A 22,670-nucleotide genomic window follows, 5' to 3' on the forward strand; every position below is an offset into this window, starting at 1 on the left:
GCATATTATTATTATCAATCTGGCAGTGGAAGTGATGTCTGACCATCAAAAATGACAATCTCATGTCAGCCATTAATTACAATTAAAAATCTGAAATTATTTCTACCTTCCTAAGTATATGTGGACATGTGTTTTTGTAAAGGGTGGCTCCTAGAACGTGAGTTCATCTCCGCCTCGCATCTTGTGAAGAACAGTATCACTACAAACGGGCCAGATGCAAAAAATAATTTTGATATCATATACTTGGATTTCAGGAAAGCTTTTGACACTGTTGCGCATGGAAGACTACTGTACAAATTGGAGCAGAATGGTATTAAGGGTAAGTTGCTACAATGGATAAAAGGATGGTTAAGTGGGAGAAGACAGAGGGTGGTAATCAATGGGTGCTGCTCTTCGTGGACTAATGTTATTAGTGGAGTCCCACAGGGTTCGGTGTTGGGTCCACTGTTGTTTTGTATATTTATCAATGATATTGATGAAGGTATATCAGGCTTAATGTCGAAGTTTGCAGATGACACGAAGGTTGGCAGGGTTGTTAATGACAGTAATGGTAGTGTGCTACTGCAACAGGATCTAGATAATTTGGGCAGATGGGCTAAGAAGTGGCAACTGAAGTTTAACCTTGACAAATGCAAAGTACTGCATATGGGTAGAAGTAACCCCAGAGAAACGTACCAACTGTGTGGTACTACACTTAAGGTGGTAGAAAATGAAAAAGACCTGGGAGTAATTGTGCAGTCAGATATGAAGTTTTCTGAGCAATGTAGACAGGCTGCTAGGGCAGGTCATGGGGTTTTGTCAATGATATATAGGAATTTTGCTAGCAGGGAAAAGGAGGTGATTGTCCCTCTGTATAAGGCAATGGTCAGGCCATGCCTTGAGTACTGCGTACAGGTCTGGAGGCCTCATTTTAGGAAGGATGTAGATTTGCTTGAGCGTGTACAGAGAAGAGCAACACGATTGGTGAGGGGAATGAAGGGATCCTCTTACCAAGAGAGGCTTAAGTTCTGCAAATTGCAGTGGCTGGAGACTAGGCACCTGCGCGGTGATCTGATTGAGGTCTATAAGGCCTTGAATGGGTTGAGCACGCTGAATTCTGATGGGATCCTCCCACTTGTTCAGAATACGAACCTACGGGGACATAAGTTCAAATTAAGAAAGGATAGATGTAGAATAGATGTGCGGAAATTTGCCTTTAGCCAGCGGGTGGTTAATTGCTGGAACAAACTTCCATCTGTCGTTGTGGAAGTTGATAGGTTAAATAAATTTAAGGAGGAACTGGACAGGCATTTGGAGGGTATGGTGTGATTTTTTTATTTTTTTTTATTTTTTTTTTTATTTTTTTTTTTTGGCTGATGCTGCATAAGCTCCTACACTTGCTTTCTTGCATCAAGTGCCACTACTACTACTACTACTACTAGATGTGTGTGACGTAGGTTTGTGTGTGTTCTGTTCTGGCCTCTTGGCTACCCAGAAGCATGAGTCACCTGGACAGATGATTCTGGGTACTCGTCCACATAGGCGCCTCCATAGTCAGGTGGGAAGGAGCAGCAGTGCATAGCACACGCTTCTTGATTAGACCGGGGTTCGAGCCCGTCACCACCAAATACGGAGGATGCGGAAAGATCAAGGAATGACCACCGCATATCCCGGAGCAATATGGCCTTAGTTGCTAATGCTCCTAAAAACCAAATAACAAACAAACAAACTCGTCCACACCACGGGAAGGTGGGCCAGTCCCAATGGAGCACGTACTGTCTTGATACGAGACTCTGAACCACCTGATGTTGCCAAAAGGTGGGCCAGATTTCTCTGGGGGCCCACTCCAGAGAGGGGAAAAAAAAATAATAATAATTAATTAATTAAAAGTAAATAAATAAATAAACTAAAAACAAAAACAAAAATATATTTCCTGTGGTGCAAAAAAAAAAAAATAAAAAAATGAAAAAATAATAATAGTAACTAAAAAAAAAAATAATAATAAATAAATAAATAATAATTCCCCGTGGTGAAGAAGAAAATATATTACATAAATAAAAATAAAAATAAAAAAATAATAATAATAAAAAATAAAATAAATAAATAAATTCCCTGTGATAAAAAAAAAAAAATGAACCTAAGTAAATGAAGAAAATAAAAAAATAAATAAATAATAATAATAATAATTAAAGAATAAAAAAATAATTTTAATCCCACACCCTGGCTACAGTGAAGAGGAAGATGCAATTTGGGGGATGCCAGCAGAGAGAGAGTAAAAAAAAAAAAAAAAAAAAAAAGAACAGTCAGTAGAAGGAGTGACTTTCAGTTGGCAGTGGAATTGTTAACGATCGGCATTTACATGTCGGTGATTGGCGATCAGTGTCCTCTTCCAGGCAAATACCTCAGCTGCTTTTTTTTTTTTTTTTTTTTGGTAGTTGTTGGCGCATAGGCTTCTATGGCCATAATGCACCTCCCAAGGTTTTGCAGTACTTTGATCCAAGCCCGAGGCAGGAATCGAACCCGCGACCTTTGGGCAGGCACTTTACCCACCCGGCTAGCCCAGTCGGCACCTCAGCTTCAAAGATCTGGAAGGCTTCGAGATTGTTCTGGGTACATATCAGTTGATGCAGATCTGCTGGTGGGAAGTCCTGGATCTTATTCTGGAGACAGTTTCTGATGTCGTTTTAATGTACACACTCCAGAAGCAAGTGTTTCCAACTTTCACTTTGTCCACAAAAGCAGTAGGGAGTGTCGATGAGTCCCAGTGTATGCAGTTTCTCATTTAGAGAACCGTGTCCGGTAATGAGAAAGGAAGGTTCGAGGCTGAGAGAGAACCATCGGGCGTTATTTTTAGTGGTTGCAAAGGTTACCTCTGGAAGAAAACTCCGAGTTACAACCCCTACAGTAGAAGAATCCCATCTGGTCTGCCATACATTGAAGAGTTTATTGAGACATCGATATTTCTCCTGCTTTATATCTGTAGTTAGTGAGAGTTCTATATCCAGGATCGTTGCTGGAATACCTTTTTTAATTCGATAGCAGAGCCCCTTGTAGATTGTATAAAGGTCGAGAGGGAGGGTGCCTGCTATAACTTGGAGAGCTGCTGTAGAAACCGTACATCAGATTCGATGGGTCGCCAGTAACATAGCTCTTTGTATAGAGTTTAGCTTTTCTTTCATCTTAATGATGGGAACTCTGTGAAACCAGACACCGGCAGCATAGGTTACTATTGGGAGAAAGACAGCTTTATAATAAAGAAGAAGGGTTCGTTTTGATAGTCCCCACTCACTTCTTGAGATCCGTATAATTGAGGCGGAGAACTTTTTGTTCTTGGAACTCAGATGCTGTAGATGGGGGAAGAAAGACAGGCGGTTGTCTATTACTACTCCCAGGACTTTTGTCTGTTCTATGAAGGTTAGCTGGGTTCCATTGATTTTGACCTTCCTAAGTATAGACAAACTTTTACTGCAATCATCTCTAAAGTGTTTTTTCACTCATTTCACAGAGTAATTGAATACAAGAACCCATCAGGTGATCCACCACCTTTTGCAATTATTAGCATGGCAGGTCACCAATCAGGTGACCTACCACAAAGTCGCTAATTGCACATTTGTTTATAATTTCACGTTACTTATATTTCCTCTTCCACTGGTTCAACAAACATTGAATCTTGCCATAGTTGTTTTTGAAAGATTTATCGTTGTTTTCACACAGTAATGACAGGAACACAAAACTCTAGATGGCTGTTACACTGAAGGAAACAAGACTATAGTTTCAAATTTCAGGTGCTATGAAGCATGCCAAATTTGAAATAAATTTTGAAACAATTTGAAAATGGAAGTGAATAATAGTATCTGATATATAATATAAATATTTTTAATTTTTTAAAAGTACTTGTTCACCCTGCAGGCAGAAATATATGTGCATGTTTAAAATTTTGTGAGTTAATTGCTTTTAAACTGGAAAATGGAAGAGTCTAATACATTTGTGTTTTCAGTTTTTTTTTAAATAAAAAGTTGAATAAAATATGTATTGAAATGCATTAAGAAAAGAGGAAATATTGGTATTCTCAAGGAGAATGCAAAAAACCACAAAAGTTTTTCTGGAAATTAAAATAGAAAATTTGGTCACTTGTCAAGTGACCAGCCAACATTTTTTGCTACATTTTGGATGCCACCACTACTGGGTTAATCAAAATCCTACCAAGGAATTTAGTGAGGATAACCTTGGAATGGGGGGCACACTTGTACATACATACTTTAATAGTATTTATTAGTTAAATTCTATTAATAATACTACCACAGTCACAGGCTCTATCACTTAGTGTTGTTGAAGTATTCATTCATGTTCAGATATCTGTTTATTTGTGAGAATTATAGAAAGAAATATTTTATAACTGCAGTCTAAAGCCAACTTATAATGAATTATTAATTCCTCACTAAATTATTAATTCCTTGATAATGATTTTAATTAATCCAGCAGTGGTGGAACCCAAAATGTAGCAGGAAAATGGTACCTGTCAAGTGACCAACTTTTCTATTGTGATTTCAGGAAAACCTTTTGTGGTTTTTTTGCATAAAAAAGTCCAAAGGTATAGATAAATTAAAACAGATAAAACATGGCTAGTCTCAAAATTTATAAAATGCAGAAGAGTGATAAAATGAACAGATAATTTCATTTAGAATGCTTAGAGATAACAAACCAGTGGCTGACACCATTAACCTTCTCTCACTTATACCCCAGTCTATTGGTGCCTGTGTGATTCCTTTTTTGTGTTAATTATAAAAAAATAATTTTTAGCTTTGTTAATAAATGGAAAATGATAGTCTATTAATTATGATTTGCTAAACCCAATTAAAAAATATTGAATGAAAATAAATAAGATTAGTAATAATAATACACAAAATATTAATAAATGAATAATCAAAATATTAATAATAAAATGAAAATAATAATAATAAAGAAATTTTATCAAATTTTTTTGGAATTTAAGGTCACTGATTCCCCTCAGATGCTCATGTGCATCTGGCAGAGTCAACACGAACTTCTGTAATTTTGTCAGCTGTATGGGTTTGCCAATGAAATCAAAGCTCTACAGCAACATTAGACACGTGTCACTGGTGTCTCACAGATGCCACATGAGAAATGGTAGTTGTGCATAGAAAAACGGTCAATGCTTTTGTTCACCTGGCATCTGTTAAATGCAAAACAAAACTTTAATGTGTCATAATTCATAGTACAACAAAATGAAAACAAAAGAATATTGTATAATCAGTTAGAGAATACTGGTGGGTAAAAGTACATGGGAGGATTTGATTTCATTTACAAATTTTAGAAAAATAATGAAAATTTTAAAAAGTGGCACTTGTCAGACACCATATTAGCAACAGGAGGTTAACAATTAATTAGACTCCACAACTATCAAAAAAATTTTCTGAAACCTTCTTCAAACAGGTTATTATAACCTAACTTGTAAAGCGCAAGTTTTCCTTCCAAAAGATAATACAGTTTACTTAAATGGTATGACATAGGGATGCAAATACACAATATTCTCACTATAAAAAATTCAATTTTAATAAATATTTCACTATAATGAAAGTAATACAAATCCTGTAGTGACTTCTCTTATTATTAGTGCTTTCTAAGCCTTGTGTAAAATTCAAAAACTTTAATATGATTAATTATTTTCGAAGTCAAATCATGCATAAAAGCTAGTGATTTACAAAAAAGAAAAAACTGCATGTAAAAATCATGAGTGTTTAATGCAGGAAAGAATAAGTCCTAGTTTGATTTCATCAAACTAGGACTTATTCTTTCCTGCACTTATTTTTTCCAAAAATCATTACCTTCCAACTCGACACTGAATATATCGTGTCAAGGCAGCTGTTGGAAATTAATGCTAAGGAAGCTAGAGTCACAATGTGCTGGCATAGTGTGTTTGTAAAATGTGTGTGTATCCCATGGTTGGATAACCTGTTTCTCTAAATGAAAAACCTGTATTTCAGGCAGTTAAATCATGTCACACTCACCTGAAAATAATTATCTCAGCCATAGCCATTTCCATATGTGTGCTATATCAAGAACACTCCATACTGCAAATAAGGCTCAAAAAATATAAAGGCAAAAGCCCACTTGAAACCAAAAATAGAAATTTTGTAATCTCTGCAAAAAAATTTCTGTATCACACCATTTACATTTTCTACATTCATTTCTGAATGATCATGATCAAATATATATATATAACTGCAAAAATAATATGTTTAATAATAAAAATAAAAAAAAGAGATGACTTTTTTTTTTGATATTGCTTCTATATATATTTTTTTTTTTTTCTTTCTTTTCAGCTGGAATAGCTTAATAGCACACTGTGCTTTAAAAAAAAAAATTAAAAAAAAAAAGATAACATGTGAAAGTGTAGTCTAAAATGATAAGTTTGCATATTAGTGTTTTTTATTTTTCCTAGAAAAAAAATACAGTTTAAATGTAAGAAAACAAGAAAATCAGATATAAAACTGCATTAAAGAGTCCTTATCATAACCCTGAGGACTGGCACAGAATTAGTAAGAGCAGTGGCAAATTATAGAAGGAAGCAAGCAAAAACATGCATAATTTGCTTATCCCATCTAATAATCTGTCTAATCCTTCCTTAAATTTATTCAAATACCAACTTCCACAACACCATATGAAAGTTTGTTTCAACAATCAATTACTCTCCAACTGGAAGCAAATTTTTGCACATCATTTTTCCCAATTTAAATTAATTTTCCCCACATGTGTCTCACCTGAAAAAGATGAGACACATATGGAGAAATAATGCCAATGGATGACAATTCCATCAGCATTTAGTTTACTCAATCCATTGAAAGCTCCCCTAAACACTTCAATCAGATCTCCTCACAGGCGCCTAGTTTCCAGATACTACAGTTTTCAGAACTGAAGCCTTTCTTGGTAAGAGTAACTTTTTGTGCTCCCGACTAATCTTGTTGCTCTTCTACATACCCATTCCAACAGATCTACATCCTTCCTAAAATGAGGCTCCCACACTTGTATACAATACTTAAGATGCAGCCTGACCATTGCCTGTACAATGGGATAATCACTTCCTTTCCTGTTGGCAAAATCCCTGTATATCAACTAACTAACCTCATGAGCTGCCCTACAGCCTGTCTACACTGTTCAGAGAACTTCATTCAGACTGTACAACTCCCAGGTCTTTTCATTCTCCACTGCTTCAAAAGTGGCACCACTCAACTTTTATTCTGAGTGGTGCCACTTTCAAAGCAGCACCACTCAACTTTTATTCTGAGATTACTACTACTCATATATAGTACTTTGCATTTATCAGCGTTAAACTTCACGTGCCACTTCTCAAACTATCTGCCTAATTTCTTTAGTTCTTGTTTCAGTAGCATGTCCTAATTATTGTCATTAGCCACCCTACCAATTTTGGTGTAATCAGCAAACTTGGACATTAAATTTGATATGACTTCTTCAATATCATTAATAAATATTGTAAACAATAAGAGGCCCAGCCCTGAACCCTGAGGGACTCCACTAATACCATACCCAAGAAGAACAGCCCATTAATAACCACTCTCTTGTCTTCTGCCACTTAACTGTACCTTTATTCAGAGCATTAACTTACTTGTAATGCCACAGCGCTCCAATCTATATAGCAACGTTTCATATGGAACAATATTAAAAGTCAAAAACTTTATTATAATCTAAATATATGATGTTAAATTATTTTTTGCATCCATTTCCTTTGTCACTGCATCACAGTAGCTAATTTGATTGATTAGAAAAAGGTTTCCTCTTCACAAATTTGTGCTGTGATTGCCATATGACTTCATTCTTGTCAAGATGATCCTACCTTACTTCTGTAACCACTGACTCCATTATTTTCCCTGAAAGAGAAGTCAAGTTTATAGGTCAGAAATTACTTTTCCCTTTGATTCCCCTCCTCCTTTGTGATTAGGAGAGAAGTTTGCACATCTTCAATGTTAACTTCTTGCTCAATTATCCCATTTGCACACAAAGCAAAGCATTTCTATGTAACCAAGTTGTCGGCCAAGTAACAGACCAATAACTCTAAAATCTCCACACAATAGCCAACCATGATCCTTGTACAAATTTTTCCAAAAGAAGCTTACCATTTTCATAGTTCTTTTAAGCGTGCTGAATGAGCTACAGGAACGGATGCATACTTGATTCCTAACTGTGGAAAAGGGACGATACATGGTTAGTCATATATATAGATTGTTATTGTTATTTTGATTTTTAGGAGCATTAGCAACTAAGGCCATATTGCTCCAGGGATATGCAGTGGTCATTCCTTGACCTTTCAGCATCCTACGTATTTGGTGATCACGGGCTCGAACCTCGGGCTAATCAAGAAGCGTGTGCTATGCACTGCTGTTCCTACCCACCTGGATACAGAGGCGCCATATATAGATTAAATGACTTTTTTTTTTTTTTTTTTTGGTAGTTGTTGCCGCATCGGCTTCTGTGGCCATAATGCACCTCCCAAGGTTTTTGCAGTACTTTGATCCAAGCATGAGGCGGAATTCGAACCCGCGACCTTTGGGTTGCCAGGCAGGCACTTTACCCACCCGGCTAGCCCAGTCGGCAAATGACAACTAACTACACTGTTACACCATGTGAATATATTTTAAAATGCATTTATCGAAGTGTTACCACATCAGTTTACACTTAAAACATTAGAAACACATCAAGGTTCAACTGAACCTTGAAATGCCAGGTCTCTTTAGAGAAAATACTCACCATAAGTAAGGCTGCCTGTACTGGAACTATCTGGGTTTATTTTTATTGCTAATTCCAGAAATACTATGAATTTTGGACCCATCCAAATCTATGTAGACCAATATAATTATTTTCTCCAAGAGAGGGAATAAGCATGAGGAAATCCCCTCTCCCCATTACTTACAAAAATATTCATAGCACAATTAGAGCATGACAGTATTAATTCTTATACCACTCCTCTCCCCTCAACTGTTATTAAGACATTGATGATATTTTCACCATCCGAGAACAGCACACAATTAGAATCGTTCCAGAATTATTTTAATAATTTCAATCCCAGAATTAGACTTTGTATGGAAAAATGCAACAATGGAATGCTCCACTTTTTAAGACATTAATATAAACATTTAACAACCAGCTAAAATCCATTGTCATTGTTCAGAAACCCTTCCAATACCTTGTCACTTTTAAACTATACTAATTCCCTACATCAATAAAAACAGGTATCATCAAAGAGCAAACCTTAGAGCTCTTATATATTACTTGACTTTATCATATCCATCCTCAGCAAGAACCAACACCTTGACAAATTAACTATGGCCCATACCTTTAAAATTTTCATATTTCCCACCCTTCGTGCAAAACAGACCAATCCCAACTTGTATTCCCACTCCATTCCTGTATAGGCAAACAGTCAACAGACTAGCCAAAAAATCACAGTGTAAAGGTAAAATTCACCAGAAACAAAAATCTGAAACAAATACTCTGCTCCTCCTGTCACCACCTAATGACTGGATTTCCAAAACAATAAATATTTCGTAGGGCTAACTTTCTGCAATCTCCAAGACTAGAGTTGAGGAACACATCAATAACATCAGGAAAGGTAATCCACTCCAAAGCGATGTTTCACATTATACTATATCTGAGAATCATAAAGTTCACACCTCAAGCCCAATAGTATTGTATATATTCAACCACTATCACAGAAGGGATTTCCAGGAGGCCTGTCACATATGGAGGAATTACCATAATACATTCAACATAAACAGGGTCAGAATTACCATTCTCTCATGAATCAACCTCTTCCATGATAACTCCAGTACCTACAGGAACCCAACAGTCTGGCTGAGCATATAGGGAAGGAATAATCAACATGCATCCACATTCATGCAATCTATAGGCCCAGTTAGCTCATCTGATGCTCTTACTTTTCAAACCACCACAGCAGTATCCAGTTCTTATGCCACAGCTTCCCTCCCTCTCAGATGATTGGCATGCTTAGCAGCCAAGAGGAGACAGCTCCCAGATAATCCTTCCTGATTAACAATTAAAAAATTCTTCCTGGACACGCTATCTTTTTCTTTGGTCTTCATCATTCCCACACTTACAATGAATGCATGTTTCTTTCACTCTAAGTGCGGGAATAAACTTAAAACACTGTAAGTGTTTTCAGCTTGAAGTAACATGCATTTACAAATTTATAGTTTTTGCAGTTTTAATATTGATATTCAAATTTTTTAAGATATTATTATTATTTTATTATTATTATTAACTATATGGTGCAAGGAAGACTGAGGCTTACGCTGCACCAGCCAAAAAAAAAAAAAAAATCCTTGAGAGAGAGAGAGTTACCTTGAGAGAGAGAGAGAGAGAGACAAAAGTAGAAGGGAATCACCAAGAAAGAGAAGAATGATGATATCCAGCTCAGGACCCTGGGTGTGCCAAGCCCATACTCACCAGATGTGAGCCCCTGGGTAGATGTTTTAAAGTAAATTAAGATGTTTTTTCCCACAGAAGAAAGAGACATAGATCCCTAAAACATCTGGTTTTATTCAACTGACATGTTAAATTTAAGTATAATTACAATGTAGCATAATGTGTTTTTCCATTGGATTAACTGTTCCTGTATTTGTCATGTTCTTCCACTCCTTGATATTGAAGAAATACAGATATTTTAACAGTTAGAAATCATTTCCATTTTAGATTATATAAATGCATGCAGGAAGTAATAGCTTGATCATCTACATAGGACAGAAAGTGGAATATATTTGAAAGCAATACAAAGTACAGACCCACCCCTGGACAGAAAAGACAGAAGTTGGTTCTAAAAAAGGTGAGAGAAGATCAAACAAGACATTAGGCTTGCTAGTCTTCTCATCTTTTTAGAAAAAATAATAAGACCTATCAATGAAATATGAACAACTACCTAATAATGCATTAGCCATCATAGGGATGGAAGAGACTTTATCCACCATGGCAAATACTCCACAAATCACTACTGCCTGATATGCTGTATTTAGCACCCACCCCCCATTTCCTCAACTCTAGTACCATGATGGTGGATCAATATATAAAACAGCTGTTTCAACTTTATCACATAAATGTTAACTTAGGTTGGGATCTGGAGAGACAGCTGATACAAAAGGAAGATTAAGTTTCCGCAATGAGACTACAACCAACAACGTCTGCATAATTCTAGCCCAATACATTTTCTTGCTAAAAACAATTATTATTATTGTGAAATAACAGAAACATTAACTGGTTCACTTGATTTACAACTATGTTCACAGAAGGCAGTTCTATTACATAGGACTACCTACTGTGAACAATTAGGCAATCCCTATGAAATATATACTATGACTGCTTCTTAGGCCTATATACCAAACATTCATATACATATTGAGGAGAAGGAAGAGAATCCCTGGATTTCAATATATGTTCCAGAATATCACACTACTGCTAAGCTATACTATTTCCTTAGTGCAAAAAAGGGTACACTAACTCCTGTTGTTTCTATTACACACACACACACACACACACACACACACACACACACACACACACACACACACACACACACACACACACACACACACACACAACAACAACAACATATGGTGCAAAAGTAAATAGGATTTATCAAACTAGCTTTATTCCAATTCCTGACCTAGCAATGACATTCTTCAGCATTAGCAGAGGCACATAATGTAAGAAAGCAAGGTTATACACCATCAGCCAAAAAATACCGAAAAAAATCTTCCCATTTCACCCATCCATTCACACAAAATTTGTCCTCTTCTTTGAATTTATTTAAGCTAACTTCCACAATGATTAATGGAAGTTTGTTCCAGCAATCAACCACATGCTGGTTAAAGGCAAATTTCCACACATCTATTCTACAACTCTTTCCTCAACTTGAATTTATGTCCATTCAGGTGTGCAATCTGAGCAAGAGGAAGAATCCTATTAACATTAAGTCAAAGCCAGCTCAAACCATTCAAGGCCTTATACACTGCAATCAGATCACCTTGCAGGTGCCTAGCCTCCATATGTTGCAATTTGCAGAACTTAAGTCCTTGGTAAGAGGAACCCGTATGAAGTACTCAAGGTATGGCCTGACCATTGCCTTATACAAAGGGATAATCACCTCATCCCTGCTAGCAAAATTCCTGTATATCATTGATAAGACCCCATGAGCTGCTCCGACAGCCTGTTTGCATTATGCAGTAAACTTCATATCTGACTGCATAATTACCTCCAAGTCCTTTTCATTCTCCACTACCTAAAGAGTAATAACACACAGTTGGTAGGTTACTCCGGAATTACTGCTACCCATATGCCATACTTTGCATTTGTCGAGGATAAACTGCAGTTTCCACCTCTCAGCCCATCTGTCCAACTTTTCTAGATCTTGTTGCAGTAGTGGACTGTCATTACTGTCATTAACAACACTGCCAACCTTCATATTGTCTGCAAACTTGGACATTGAGTCTGATATACCTTCATCAATATCATTGATAAATATAGAAAACAACACTGGGCCCAACAACAAACCCTGGGGGACTCCACTAATAATATTAGTCCATGAAGAGCAGTGTCCACTGATTACCACTCTTTTGTCTTCTTCCACTCAACCAGCCCTTTATCCATAGCAGCACCTTGACCTCAATGCCATACTGCTCCAATTTGTATAGCACTACTCTTCCACGTGCAACAGTATCAAAAACTTTCCTGAAATCCAAGTATATGATTTTTTGCATCCAGTTCCTTTGTGACTCCATTGTAGTATCTAATGAAATTGGTCTGACAAGACTTCCCCTTAACAAACCCATGCTGTGTCTGAACTATAACTGCAGTCTTGCCTAGATGATCTGAAATGCTTCTTTAACCAGTGACTCCATTATTTTCCTCAAAACTGAAGTTAAACTAACAGGTCTTTAATTACTCATGTAACCCTTTGATTCCCCTTTGTGAATTGGGGATACATTTGCAGATCTGCAGTCTGTGGGGACCTTCCCTGATTCCAAGGATATTCTCATAATTATGGCTAAGGGTTTGCTTACTTCTCTTGCTGCCTCCTTTAATATAACTGGATAGATCCCCTCCACCCCAGGTGCCTTTCTTATGTTTAACTTCATCAATTTCTCCTTCACTTTGCTCTACATTATTACAAAATGTTTTAGCTCCCTGCTAGAGTTTGATAAACTTTCAAGATTCCCCTCCCTAAATAACTTCTCATGTGTGAATGTAAATGCAAAATACTCATTCAATTTGTCAGGTACGTGAGCAGGCCCATCAACAGTCAGTCTATCAATATCAATTGGACCAATCTGATTCATTCCCTTCCTTCTAGAGTTTACATAAGTAAAGAAGTTTTTGCTGTTTTTCTTTGCGTCCTTTGTTAAAAAAGTTCTTGTAATCTGCCTTCGCGTGCCTAACTTTCTTTGTGACTTGATTACAGACTAGCTTATATCTACCATAGTTTTCTGTGTCTCCTGATAATTTATACATATCCCATGCATTTTTATTCTCTGCCATGAGTCTGACTAGTTCATCTGACATCCAATTAGGCCTAAACCTTGAAAAGTATTTCTTAGCTGGTATGAAAAGCCTAGTACCTTCCAAAATTAATTCCTTGAATGATACCCAATTAGAATTTACTATTAGTAACGTCAGGAGTTGGTCCCACTGTATAGAATTTAAAAACTGTCTGAGACCTTTACAAAAGCAAAAGTCACCTTTACAAAAGCAAAAACCCTTCCCTTTTACACATGATGGTACTTACATCTTTAAGTAAATCCAACATCAGTACACTGTGAAAGTACCAAAGTTCTTAGTACCAAACAAATCACTCTTCCAGATGCTGATCAGTCAGGAGTGTCTACTCTTATTTTCTAACTTATGGAAGGTTTGAGCCATGCAATACTGGACATGGACACTAGAAGAAACATGTTTATATCACAGTAAGTTCCTCCAATACTGCCTTTCTCTTTGTCTGAGTAGAGTGCAGGAGCATTAAAACCTCCAACTTGCGGTATGAAAATTGGCATTATCGACAGCTGCTGTTGTCTTTAATTATTAAATTAAGGATAAGTGTACAGGTGACCCCCACTTAACGCTGATAATTCGTTCCGGAAAAACAGAGCACTAAGTGAATCCACGCTAAGCGAGCGCCGCATTCCCATAAGGTAACATATGTATTTGTGAGTTGCGGTTGGTGCCATAGGATATTTCCTAATCAATAATAAACAGTAGTGAAAAGATGCACAAATGTCGGTCAAAATATTTAATATTCAAATGTTTGTACATATAAAATATTCTGCATTACATGCGTATATAATTATGTGGTAACTACTTACGTATCAAAATTATTACAATTAAAATCATGAATTTAATTGATCTTAATTGATAAATTTAATCATGAAAAACGTGTCGATTTTGGTTGAACTTTGGCCCACTTCCAAATAAACTAAAAGGGGTATTAATTTTAAATCTCCCGCAGCATTACCACCCAACAATAAAGCCAGCCGATCCTTCGCCGCTTTGAAACCTGGCATAATTTTTTATTCTTTCAATATGAAACTTCTTTTAGGCATTCGTTTCCACAAAAGTCCTGCTTCATCTATGTTAAAAACTTGTTGAGAAGTATAACACATAATACCCCTCTTCAATAATTTTAACAAGTTCTTTTTTGAAAGTTTTGGTTTCTTGATCTGCACTTGCGGCTTCTCCCTTAATTTTAAATCTATTCAACCAGCCCTTACTGTTTTAAATGGTTCAACATTTTTTTTTTTTTTTTAGGTGAGTTTTCTTCAGATCATCATATAGGCTAATCTCTCTCTCTCTCTCTCTCTCTCTTTTTTTTTTTTTTAATAATATTTAACTTAACTGAATTCTGCATTGGATATTATCTTCAATAAAATTAGTTAAAGTCTTTCCATTTCAATCTTAATAGCCAGCCTAGCCCTAGTTGCTTGCAGTGGAACAGCTATCTTTCCCACTGCTAAAATTAATTCTTTATTTTTTTTATAATTGTTCTTACAGTTAAACTTGCAAGTCCTAAATTATGGCACACATTCGCTTGTCTTTGACCAGAATCGATTTGATTCAAAATGTCTAAAGTAATTTTAAAATTCAGTCTTTTTCTTACATTTATAGTCTTCGTACTGCACCAAGACATTGTTGCTTTTTCGTTCTTATCGGCCATTATTAACTCTTCAAAAATGTAACTGCGTTGTTTGCATTAATTACGATACACTGTTCAAGTGAACTGTCCATTACGCACGATGTCTAATACTGTACTGAGTGATGACTAGACTTCGGATAAATGCATATAATGCAAATATTACAAGCAATATACTTGATCATTTTTTAAAATGTTGATCTCCGAACTAAGTAACAAGTCACTGTACTGCAATTAAATTAGCGTGGGAGAAAATTTCACTGAGCGTGGGAAAATTTCTCGTCGGTGTGGGAAACGTTTTAATGCTGTTTTGCTATTCATTTTCAAGCTATCGACTCCATCAAATGAAACGATTTCGTTAAATATGCCAAAAATTCAATCTGTAAAAGAGCATTATAGTGATCTGCGACAGCGTTATAGCGGATCAGCGTAAAGCGAACTGCGTTATAATGGGGGCCTTCTGTATATATAATAAATATTAACAACAGTAGGCCTTTTATCGATTTGGGATGTTATGAGCAGCCATGCAAATAAAATTCACTTTGAGAAAGAACACAGTGATCTGATATGAAAGGCACTGATTTCTCAAATCATATTGCAGCCTTGAATTGAGCTGATGTTACCTTATAAGTAAACAATACTTCTCTTTATATAACTTTACCTGCTTGGACAGTTACTCATTTCTTTTGTCCTCCTTGAGAGAATAGTAGTTTTTCCACTTGTTTAGAAAGTTCTGGGTTCCAATCCAGTTAGAGGAATCGTTAAAAAGGATTCCTCTAACGGGATTGGAGACTATATATATAAGTTATGTGCAAATGCATCATTAATACACAGCCAATTCTAAATTAGCAAAATATTTGCAAAGGCGGCATCGTTTTAAGTTATATCTCATATTGTGAATACCACTGAGAATAAGTAACATTAGTCTTCTCCTTTGGGTGAAGCATTACTTATTCGAAGTAGTGCAATATTGTGGCAATTCGTTGTGAAGGTATTCACAATATGAGATATAACTTAAAACGATGCCGCCTTTTCAAATATTTTGCTAATTTAGAATTGGCTGTGTATTAATGATGCATTTGCACTTAACTTATACATCCTCTAAAAGAATTAAAAAGTCTTCAATCAAGGCTGTGATTAGTTGATCTCAGATGGAGAGTACCTCATAAGTTCCTATGGGTTTTCAGCTTGTGTATCATACAAACTGACTTGTAAACACACTTTTAGAGACATAATACAATAATCAATATGGCCTATGATGCTGATGAGCTAAAATCAATAACAACTCATTCTCTTCTGATAGTATCAGCCATCTGTGCAATACTTGACAATCCAGTGACATTTAAGCCGGAAATACTCGTATAACAATTAAAAACTACAGCAATAACATTTAAAATTGGCTACATACCAGCATATATTCTACGGTTTTTATTCTGTATATGAGAAAATTTATCAATATATTTTGGAGGAGCTTGAAGAGGTGCATATGGATTTCCACTATGGACAGCTTGATAAGCAATATACAGGAAGAGTGGCTATTTATTAAAAATAAGAAATTAATTAATTAAATAAGAAATTAATTAAATAAAATAAGAAATTAATTAAATCAATCTTTGAAAAAAGTTTTAAAAGTTCATAAATACTACATATGTAACTTCATAAATACTACATTACTAAAACATTGAGACATTAAGAGAAAAAAGACAACAGTTTATAGGTCAGATTTTTATATAGTACAGGGCCTCCTTTGTTCCTAAAATACAGCACTGCAATGTTTGAGGAATATTTTTGACCAATCAATGCACTGCACTGACAAAAACATTTGACCAGTCTTCCTTCATCGATAAGCTCTCATGATTTTTCAATTCAGCCTGTAGTCATTCTCATATCAGGACTCTGAGTTGGCAGTCCATCAGTGTTGCATTATTATTCCCAAAGCATGCAAATCACATGCTCAAGTGTGTGTGTAATGGGACATTGTGTTATTCAAAAACATAACATCTTGCATAGTGTCGGGATAATGCCATTATTAATGCAACTACAACTCCTTGACTTCTTGATTAGACCGGGGTTCGAGCACGTCACCACCAAATATGGAGGATGCGAAAAGGACAGGGAATGACCACTGCATATTCCGGAGCAATATGGCCTTAGTTGCTAATGGAAATCACATGCTCAAGTGTGTGTGTAATGGGACATTGTGTTATTCAAAAACATAAGATCTTGCATAGTGTTGGGATAATGCCATTATTAATGCAACTACAACTCCTTTGGGTGCCTCCGTAGCCAGGTGGGAAGGAGCAGCAGTGCGTAGCACAGACTTCTTGATTAGACCGGGGTTCGAGCACGTCACCACCAAATATGGAGGATGCGGAAAGGACAGGGAATGACCACCGCATATTCCGGAGCAATATGGCCTTAGTTGCTAAACAAATTTAAGGCTCAGCTGGAAAGGTATTTTGAACGAACGGAGGGGTGAAATGGGAGTGGTTTTTTTTTGTTTTTTGGCTGATGATGATGCATAAGCTTGCTTTCTTGCATCATATGCCTCTACTAATGCTAAAAAAAAAAAAAAAATCAGATCTCCTTGCAGGTACGTAGTCTCTAGATGCTGCAATTTGAAAAACTAAAGTCTTCCTGGTAAGGGCATTCTTTTGCTCTCCTCATCAATCCCGTTGCTCTTCACTGCATTAGTTCCAACAGATCCATGTCTTCCCTAAAATAAGGATCCAGACCTGTATGCAGTATTCAAGATGTGGCCTCACCACTGCTTTGTGTGGTACCACATAGCTTGTATATTAATCTGGGATTGCTGCCCCCTGTTTTAGGTACTTTGCATACTCAATATTAAAATTGAACTGCCACTTCTCAGCCCATTCTACTGCAACAAGATCTAATTTGTCTAGATCTTGTTGCAGTAGAATACTCTGATTACTGTAATTAGCTACCCTGCCAACCTTCGTATCATCTGTAAACTTAGACATTAACCCCAATATGCTTCACATTCTCTGTCTTCTTCCACACAACCATCCCTTTATCCATAGCAGGAACTTGCCCTTAATACCACACTGCTCCAATCTGTATAGCAGTCTTTAATGGGCAGAAATAACAACAGCTTTTCTGAAATCTACGTGTATGATGTCAAAATTATTTTTGGCATCCAGTTCCTTTGTTGCTGTGTCATAGTATCCAAGATTTCTCCTTAACAAATCCATACTGTGACTACAGTATAACTTCATTCCAGTCTAGATGGTACTGCATTACTTCTTTAACCAGTGACTCCACTATTTTCTCTGGAATAGAATTGAAGCTAATAGGTCTGCAACTAACTCACAAAGGAAGACATTACTCATGTCTCCCTTTGATCCCCTTTGTGAATTGGGGATATATTTGCACATATCCAGTCATAAGGACCTTCTATGAATCAAGGAATTCTCTCATAATCATGGCTAAAGGTTTGCTTACTTCTTTTTGCTGCCTCCTTTAATATAACTGGACAGTTCCCAACCAATTTAGGTGCCTTTTTTACACTTAACTTCAACAATTTCTCCTCCACTTTGCTCTCAGTTATCACAAAATCATTCAGCTCCCCACTAGAATGACTCGCTTCTGGCATCCCCATCCTTAAAAAAAATTCCTCGTGTTTAACGGCAGATGCAAAAATACCCATTCAGTTTTTCAGCAACCCGTGTGAGATCATCAACAGTTAAACCATTGATATCAAGTGGACTAATGTGATTCACCTTCCTTCTACTCATTATATAAGTAAAGAAATCATTGCTGTTTTTCATTGCATCCTTTGCCAGAGACTTCAAGTAATTTGCCTTAACGTGCTTAACTTCCTTTATGATTTGATTGCAGACCAGCTTATAGCAACTGTAGGCATTTGTATCACTTGATATGCATCCTATGCATTTTCCTTCACTTCCAAAAATCTCATCAGTTCAGCTAATATCCATTTGGGCCTATGCCTTGACTGTATCTCTTAGATAATATAAAAAGCTTAGTAGCTTCTACGATTAACATCTTTGAATTCTTCCCTTTTAGAATCTATTGTTCGTAACTTCATCATTTGGTTCCATTGCATAGAATTTAAAAACTGTCTCAGACTGCTGTAGTCACCTTTATGAAAGCAAAAGCCTTTTCCCTTGTCTTTGACAGTAGTTACATCTTCAAGTAAATCCTACATCAATACATTATGATCATTGCCACCTTGTGGGTCTTTTATCTGCAGATTCTTAATAGAAGAAAAATCACAGCTGATAATCAGATCAAGAGTTTCTTTTGTCTTGTTATTTCTCTTACAAGCTGATGTACGAAGCAATCATCCGATAAATCCACTAAAGTATTACTACTGTATGAGCAACTAACCCACAAGGTGTAGTCAATACCTGGAAAGTCACGTCTTTCATTATAAAACATTCTGATTTACTGGCTCACTCTATATGTCTGTACAGTTGCTCATCAAAGTACTGCATATGGGAAGAAGTAACCCCAGAGAAACGTACCAACTGTGTGGTACTACACTTAAGGTGGTAGAAAATGAAAAAGACCTGGGAGTAATTGTGCAGTCAGATATGAAGTTTTCTGAGCAATGCAGACAGGCTGCCAGGGCAGGTCATGGGGTTTTGTCAATGATATATAGGAATTTTGCTAGCAGGGAGAAGGAGGTGATTGTCCCTCTGTATAAGGCAATGGTCAGGCCACGCCTTGAGTACTGTGTACAGGTCTGGAGGCCTCATTTTAGGAAGGATGTAGATTTGCTTGAGCGTGTACAGAGAAGGGCAACAAGATTGGTGAGGGGAATGAAGGGATCCTCTTACCAAGAGAGGCTTAAGTTCTGCAAATTGCAGTGGCTGGAGACTAGGCACCTGCACGGTGATCTGATTGAGATGTATAAGGCCTTGAATGGGTTGAGCATGCTGAATTCTGATGGGATCCTTCCACTCGTTCAGATTACGAACCTAAGGGTACTACACTTAAGGTGGTAGAAAATGAAAAAGACCTGGGAGTAATTGTGCAGTCAGATATGAAGTTTTCTGAGCAATGCAGACAGGCTGCCAGGGCAGGTCATGGGGTTTTGTCAATGATATATAGGAATTTTGCTAGCAGGGAGAAGGAGGTGATTGTCCCTCTGTATAAGGCAATGGTCAGGCCACGCCTTGAGTACTGTGTACAGGTCTGGAGGCCTCATTTTAGGAAGGATGTAGATTTGCTTGAGCGTGTACAGAGAAGGGCAACAAGATTGGTGAGGGGAATGAAGGGATCCTCTTACCAAGAGAGGCTTAAGTTCTGCAAATTGCAGTGGCTGGAGACTAGGCACCTGCACGGTGATCTGATTGAGATGTATAAGGCCTTGAATGGGTTGAGCATGCTGAATTCTGATGGGATCCTTCCACTCGTTCAGATTACGAACCTAAGGGGGCATAAATTCAAATTAAGAAAAGACAGATGTAGAATAGATGTGCGGAAATTTGCCTTTAGCCAGCGGGTGGTTAATTGCTGGAACAAACTTCCATCTGTCGTTGTGGAAGTTGATAAGTTGAATAAATTTAAGGAGGAACTGGACAGGCATTTGGAGGGAATGGTGTGATTTTTTTTTTTTTTTTTTTGGCTGATGCTGCATAAGCTCAAACACTTGCTTTCTTGCATCACATGCCACTACTACTTCTACTACTACTATTACTATTAGACATCACAATCATTAGGCCTATAACACAATTCTACCTGATTTTTATTTTCCCAGTGCTTATGTCACACCAAATGGATCAGCATTACACCTGCCTTAGATTTTACATGCTTCTTAAGAAAGCTTCTTCTTACTTTAAGAAAGTTTCTTCTGCAGAGCATCATTCAAGCTGACACAGACTGTGCTTGCACCATACTCATAAATGACTGCAACAAATTTTGCCTGCTTCCAGCATCACTTTGACAGTCGTGAGATAAAATAAAAAAGTAAGTGGTGCACATATTGTGATGCAAAACATAACCAGATTAGAGTACTCATACATTAAAGCTGTATTAAACATAGAGTAAACCAGAGAATACAATGAACTAGTGAAAACATAAGAAATATGGTACAGTGGCATGATGGATACAGTATGAGTGCAAAGAATGCATTTACCTCAGGCATACTCTAGACCAGCATTTCCCAAACTTTTTTAGTCCTGGAACACTTTCATCTTGCAATATATTTGTGGAACACTTGTGTATTTACGGAACACAAGTTTAGCGGGATCCAAAGAATCATTTGCTAATATTTTATTACATATGATGCAACTGTGCACCAAGAGCATCTTTATTTCTAACACATGTAAAGTCGAAATTCAAATACAGCAGACTCTCGATTTACCGGGATCGGATTAACCAGGAAGCAAATTAACCAGGACACTTCAAGACTCCAAATTTAAAAAAAACCCAACCCGAAACTTTCTGGTTGGTTTTTTCGTTTTTTATCTATTGGCATACTTTTTACATAGGTTTCTGAACATTTTTCGATACAGTAAGTCGCCGACTTACATTACGTTATTTATATATTTTTTTATTTGACTGAAGATTTCAGTGAGGGAGACACACATTTCACCATAATAACATAAAAACCCACAGAATTCTAGTTATCGGTATTATTGCAAATGCAATAAGATCGAGTTTACTACCCGTTTATAATGAATTGCACTAACAGAAAAGCCCAATAACCCAGAAAGTGCAAATTATTTTTATTATTTTATGGCAGTGCCCTCCGGAAATGTGCTTTAGTAAAATGTGAGTTTGTGTGGGGTGATAATAGTGAGTTTTCGCCTTAACCCTGTGAAGTTTCTTTCCAGAAAATTTAATTTTGACTTATTATGGTGCCGACTAAGAGAATAAGTGACAGCGGTACTAGTAAATCTATCAAGAAAAGGAAAGCGATCGAATTGGATCAGAAAATTAAAATAATAAGGATGTATGAAAATGGCCAAACACCAACAAGTATCACGTGGAATTCAGCTTTGTCAGTGGTAATGAGGAACACAACAAAGGAGAACGACAGAATATGAGAAGTGGTGAAGCGATTGGCACCAATGAAGTCAACTATAATAACCAAGGCTACGAAATACGTATCAGTTTTTACAGTACAATAACATGCGTTTTTTTCTTCCTTTTATGTTTTCTTTTCTTATGTGCTACTATGGCTACTTCACTGCTGTTCCCGAGTTTTTAATTGAACTAATTAAAAATATATAACTTTCTTCATTCTTCTGAGGATATTATGTGGTTTGATAATTTTGGCATATCAGGGATATTGTAGCAATATTTTATTAGTCATTTCCAAGTTAAAACTCGACTTACACAATAACTCCTGGAAGGTATCTCTTACGTATGTCGGGGACTTACTGTATTTTTGGATTAACCGGGAAATCGATTATCCGGGAATTTCTTTTTACCATTTATCCCAGAAAATAATTGAGAGTCTACTGTAACTGTC

General features: G+C 36.6%; 1 protein-coding gene across 1 annotated transcript in view; it reads right to left on the reverse strand.

The window, feature by feature from the left end:
* LOC150085928 (arylsulfatase B-like) overlaps positions 1–22,670 on the reverse strand; it is a 143,810-nt gene that overhangs the window by 37,052 nt on the left and 84,088 nt on the right. The window contains exon 7 of the mRNA XM_090374744.1: positions 16,614–16,740. Within this exon, the coding sequence (XP_090230870.1) occupies positions 16,614–16,740 (127 nt within the window). The remainder of the gene's footprint in view (positions 1–16,613; positions 16,741–22,670) is intronic.

Source organism: Mastigoproctus giganteus, chromosome 5, assembly GCF_048544385.1.
Source record: "Mastigoproctus giganteus isolate SK-2022 chromosome 5, ASM4854438v1, whole genome shotgun sequence".
In the NCBI taxonomy this organism is placed as follows: domain Eukaryota; kingdom Metazoa; phylum Arthropoda; class Arachnida; order Uropygi; family Thelyphonidae; genus Mastigoproctus; species Mastigoproctus giganteus.